Source organism: Salmo trutta, chromosome 6, assembly GCF_901001165.1.
Source record: "Salmo trutta chromosome 6, fSalTru1.1, whole genome shotgun sequence".
NCBI lineage: Eukaryota > Metazoa > Chordata > Actinopteri > Salmoniformes > Salmonidae > Salmo > Salmo trutta.
In genome coordinates, this window is record NC_042962.1 from 13,547,593 (window position 1) to 13,553,592 (window position 6,000).

At 38.3% G+C, this 6,000-nt stretch overlaps 1 protein-coding gene across 1 annotated transcript in view; it reads right to left on the reverse strand.

Moving 5' to 3' along the window:
• sh3kbp1 (SH3-domain kinase binding protein 1) overlaps window positions 1-4,232 on the reverse strand; it is a 39,589-nt gene extending 35,357 nt beyond the window's left edge. Inside the window, exons 1-2 of the mRNA XM_029755329.1 lie at window positions 3,959-4,232; window positions 2,428-2,585 (exon numbers count right to left, since the gene is read on the reverse strand). Coding sequence (XP_029611189.1) covers window positions 2,428-2,585; window positions 3,959-3,962 — 162 coding nt within the window. The 5' untranslated portion in view covers window positions 3,963-4,232. The remainder of the gene's footprint in view (window positions 1-2,427; window positions 2,586-3,958) is intronic.
• Between the last annotated feature and the right edge of the window lie 1,768 nt (window positions 4,233-6,000).

The following is a 6,000-nucleotide window of genomic DNA, read 5'->3' on the forward strand; positions in this document are numbered from 1 at the left end:
AGCAGGTGAATGTCTCTTGTCTGCTGTATTCTAGATCGACTTCATCATTGACCATTCAGGGTTAAAGAAACACACAACAACACTGGGTTCATGTTTGCTTGTGTCATTTTTACTTCCTCTACTGTGAAAGGAAGTGGATGCTTCCCCTGTATCACACAACCACACCACCGTTAGATACTGGTGTCAGTGTTTTTGCTGCAGCATCTGGTCTCCCATCCAGGACATTCAAAGAACATGTTTGTGTTCTTTACAGGTTCACAGAACCATTCATTAGGTTCATTAGGCTACACTGTAAAAAACATGAAACGTGACGTGTTTAAAACTTAAATGTTAGATATTTAGATTTGCCAATAAGTGTTCTCATCCTAAACACAAGCATTTAGAATGCTTGATTAAACATCATAGTGAGCTTTTTCCAGTTAGTTTCCAACCCGGAGAACACCTTCATCTCCTAAGTGTTCAGATTTTAAACACTAGTGTTTACTTTCCCATAGTCCTGTTAAGAGTGGATTTAGTCAATAGAAATGTATGTGACTTTCCATGCCTTCTATACAGATCAGTGTTAGGAATGTCTGCCACCTTTCCCTCTTAAAAAGGACCATCATGGAAATAAGCTGTTAAGATTTATTGTGTTATCCTTGACAATTTCCTTAAATTGTATGTGGCGGCGTCACCAGCTGGAGCACCCTTTATGTATGGATTTTACAAATTGTCAAGTAAATTCAATCAATCAATCAAACCTACATTTCAGGACAACTGAACAAGACATTTGATTCAAGAAATGTTTCCATTCCCGTGGTGTTATTGTTTCTCAACTATGTTGAGTTCAACTCTCAGAGTGAAAAAGACATGGGCGGGGCCTCGTTATCAGTTTTGTCCCGCATGTTTAGTTGCAGGTTGATGTTTAGAATAGTTTGTTTTAATATCTATGCTTCCTCATGCACATTGATTGATTACTTGATTGTATACTATTCAAAGATAAATAACTTACATTTTTCTAAATTAATCCAATCTGTAAGGGGTTGGATTTATTACATCCGTTACTGAGATGGTGGTTCCAGTTTAGATGGTTAAGGTAGTATTGTTTGTTAAGTCCTTCACCATAGCAGTCATTGAGTGCAGGTTTGGGTGAAAAATATATTGGCTTTAATATTTTATTTATTATATTTTTTTTATAATCCAAAATATCCACATACAAAACGACAACATAAAGATGCACACAAACATCCACGACATCACTCCTGCCAGGACCCACCTGCTCACACCCCTCATCTCTAGCGCCTGCATCACTCTCCGCCACATGGCCTTAAACTGCACCATTTTGTTTCTCTATGTCGCCCACGCACTTGTAACCTTTAGATAGTAAAGCATTTGACCTTTGGTTGATTTCGAGTTTTCAAAAGCAGCAATATGTAACTTTTTTTAGGCGGACCGACCAAATTCACATAGAAATGTGTGTTATAGATCTCAATGAAAGCAAGTCTAAGAAGAGGTAGATCGGTTCTATGTGCTCTATTTCTACGCTTTCTCTTAAGTTTAGTTTTTTGCGTATTTCACTTTCAGTTTTATACACCAGCTTCAAATAGCTGAAAATACAATAGTATTGGTTATGCAAATATATATTTCAGAGCGGTTTAGACAGTACAATGATTCTCTACACCTACCTGTTTGTTTTGCCACATAAACTGAAATTAGAAGAACTATTGTAATTTTAGCAACCAGGAAATGGTGGAGCTATTTCTGCATAGTGCAATCTATAACTATACGCTTTTTTTCAAGATGATTGACGAGAAAAGTATCATCTAACCGATTGGGTATCTCACTGCTCCCCCATATGCCATGTCTTGAGTGAAAAAAAATAGTTAAAAATTGTTGGATATTCACCCTCTAGCTGTATTCCAATAAGAATTATTAATCACTTGTGGCCAATGAGTCAAGATTTTCAGAACACATTATCAAGGATAACTAGGCCACAACTAAAGGTCTCAGGACATGTATAATATGTGAATGGCCATCAGTTATAGCCAAGTTAGAGTTCACTTTTACATAAAAAAGTTACATGTTCACATAGACAATCAAGTTTTTTAAATCAACAACCATGTCTCTCTCACCAACAAACACAGTCATGGGAGGTCTCTCACATTCACTTGAAAGGCATGCTGGGAAATATGCAAATTGTGCTTTACACCCTAAACTGTTAAAACCTCATCCCCAGTGTGTTTAGTTTTTAAAATCTAAAATGTTACAGTGAACAAACATGTTGAGGTATTTACAATTTAAACACTGTGAAGCATTTTTATTGACATTCTAAATACCTTGACGCATTTAAAAAGTGCTACAGATCCTAAACACTTGGCTGTACAATGCTCTTGAAACACAATATGGGAACAACAACATTGATTTGAGTGTGTTGTCATTGTTACTCACTCTGACAAAGTTGTCTGGGAACAGCCCCCTCCGTCCGTCTATCTCTCCTTTCCACCACCCTCCGTCATCCTTGGTTACCTTGACGATGATGTCACCGACACGCAGACTCAACTCATCCTCCTGTTGAGCCTCATAGTCAAACTCTACCACCGCCTCCACTGGAAACACACACAGAGACAGAGAGAAACAGAGAGAGAAGAGAGAAAATACTAACTATTTAGACTTAATGGCTAACAAACTTGCTGAAGTCACCAAGTTTTCCATTGACATGAATGCATCATTTAGTTCCTGTTTTTTTTAAAATAATTTTTTAAATTGTAGACATTTACTGCATTGCCCCCGCCATAACACCTGCTAAACTGTGTACGTGACCAATAAAATGTTATTTGATTTCCGCAATAGTTGAGTTGTGTTGGCATCCCAAGTCAGGAATGCGCCCAAAGAGAATACCTCAGTTTGTAAAAGGACACACAAATACACAGATCGCTGTCATAGTTGTGTGGGTGGTGGTGTAACTACGGGAATGGTGGAATGAGACGGAGGACTGCTATGACTCAATCCCCCTCCTCCTCGCTCCCAACCCCTAAAACACCCTCTCTCATTCTCTCCCTATCTATCCCCATCTACCCTGTGCTTGTCTGCACTGAGAGAAAGAATAGAGGAACCATAGGAGTGTACCAACTAAGCCTGTAGACATAATACACTCCCAACTCAGTAGTAGAACACACACAAATACTGATGACACACTGCAGCTGCATCATGAATATTCATATGTCAGCTGGCCACCAATAACAATCCCCATGGAGGTGCTGCTGAGGTGTCTGGTTACCATGGGGACCAGGACTTCAACTCAGGGATGGTGCCAGGTGGTGTCTGTGTGTATCTGTGAATGAGTATATTATTGGTCACAACTAGGGGGGGTGGCTTATACAGGCACTACAGGAATAGAATGAAGAGAGGAGAAGAAGAAGAGAGGAGAGGATTGAAATAATAGAGGAGGAAGAGAGGAGGGGACATCTGGCCTATCTACACAACAGCTGCTATCTCAGTCTGTATTACAGTGAAGATTATGAAGCTGCTTTCTCTTCCGGTCCTCCCCCTCCTCTCTCCCCCCACCTCTCCCTGGGGTTTACCTTGAGGGAGCTTCACTACCTATCAGTAACTCTACAACTAAACCCATTTACACTCAGTTAGGCTATATTCTAGCAAAAACGGGGAGAGGAAGAGCGAGAAAGGGGAAGAGAGAGGACGGAGAATGAAAATGTAAACGTGTCAACATCTGTAACACATCAATGTCTTCTTACTGTCTGCTGTACTCGCAACACACACGCAAGTTCCCCGCCTAAGCATCGCGTTATGGTCATCAGGACACGCAGCTAACGAAAACATAGTTTAGACTACATTCAGCGTCTTTACTGTAAAGTATCCCGGTGTGTCCAGTTGTGTTTAGGTTTTCTACTGTTACAACTGTAAATTGAAGCATCACAAAGGTAAAAAAAATATATTTTTAAATAATCTTGTCTCAACTCACCCATCTGTTCCCGTGACGCTCAGCTACTGCTGCAGGGACTACCGCGTTAAACGGGAAAGGCAGGAGTCCTGGTTATTCGGTGGACCGAGTACAAGCCCCAGCTGCCCACACGAAAACTCCGTTATGACAGCGCTGCAGCCGGAGGGACGTGAGATGGAACCATATTCCTTCCGCTTTATCCCCTTATCACACCAGACAGCAGCCAGATAGCGGAAAACCACGGATGTACAGATAGATCTGCGCGCTCGCTTTCTCTTTGCGCTGAGCTGCGTACCACGTCAGTACAGAAAATATCGCGAGAAATCACGAATCTTCCCACAAAAGATTGGGTGCGTTCCAGAGCCTAGCTTCAGTCCTTTAGTAAGGGTAGACATCCAAAAGTTCAGCCCTTTGGGTCCTTTTTAAAAAAATGTTATTAACAGTAACATGCAAAACATAAACATAACAGCCAGAGGGATTCCAAATAATTGAGAAAAAAATTAAATAAAACTATTCCACATTATATCAAATCAAATACAGACATATAGCGAATACATTTTTTTGACATTTTGTTTTGTATACGTTTTAAAGACTCTAAATAGTTTTCCACATCAGATAAAAAAATTAAGAAAAGGGGCTTTTTCTTCATAAATTTTGATTTGTGTATGAAACATTTGCCTAATAAAATAAAGAGATTTATGACATACTCACGTTCAATTGTGGAATCAGTGTAGTAAAAATATATGTCAAACTTAGACATATCAATGGTTGTATATAATATAATAATATGGTTGTATATAATATAATAATATGGTTGTATATAATATAATAATATGGTTGTATATAATATAATAATATGGTTGTATGCAATTTGAGGCCAAGATATAGTTTTACATCAGTCCAGAACACTTCACTATATAAACAATTACAGAATAAGTGTTCAATAGATTCAGTTTCTAGTTCACAAAAACTGCATTCACTAGTAACATCAAGTATGTATTTAGAAATCAAACTATTACACGGATAGAATCTATGGATTATCTTAAAGGAGATCTCCTTCACTTTATTGGTCACCATAACTTTGTGTGGAGTGAGCCAAGCACGGTGCCAGTTTACATCAAACGATGAAGCCCAACAAAATATCGCAGAGGGAATAGACTTCCTGTAGAAAATATCCCTTAATAAACGATTGTTGAATTTCGTATCTAGTAGACCAATGCCATTCACCTGAACATTGCTTACAATCGGAGATATTCCAAAATATGTATTATTCTGAAGTAAAGTTTTTATCCCACTAGGTATAGCTTTAATAACAGTGTCATATTCCTTGCTTGAAACCTCAAAGTTGTATCTTTCCATAAATTCTCTCTGTGTAAATAGATTCCCACTATTATCAACTAATTGGCTGACAAGAACAATGTTTTTCGAGAACCATTTATGGTTAAATAACATCTTGTTTCTATATATCGACCCATTGTTCCATATAAAACATTTATGAGGTGAAAAGTTGTGTTTATACAACAAAGCCCAGCACATTAAAGCCTGCTTGTGAAAATCCGCCAGTTTCACAGGAAGTTTACCCACAATATATGGACATTGTAGTAAAAAATTAAGCCCTCCGAACTTCTGAAAAACAAAATGAGGTATAATATTCCAGAAACTATGAGGATTTTTTATGTACCTTTTAATCCAGTTGACCTTTGATATCTGATTAAAGAGAGTGAAATCTAAGACATTTAGACCGCCATCACAAACCCTGTTGGTGATAACATCTCTTTTTATCTTATGTGGCTTGTTTTTCCATATGAAGTTGTACAAAAGCCTATCTAAGGAACAGCAAGTGGATTTGGGAATGTCAATAGATGAAAAAAGATAGGATGCACGAGATAGCCCCTCAGCTTTGGATTAAAGCACCCTTCCTTGAAGACTTAAATCCCTCCCTAACCATGAGGATAATTTGTTTTTGACAGATTCAGTTACAGGGTTCAAATTAAGATCATTCATAGCCTTAAGATTTTTGGTGATCTTTACACCAAGGTAGGTTACAGTATCTTTTTCAGAGA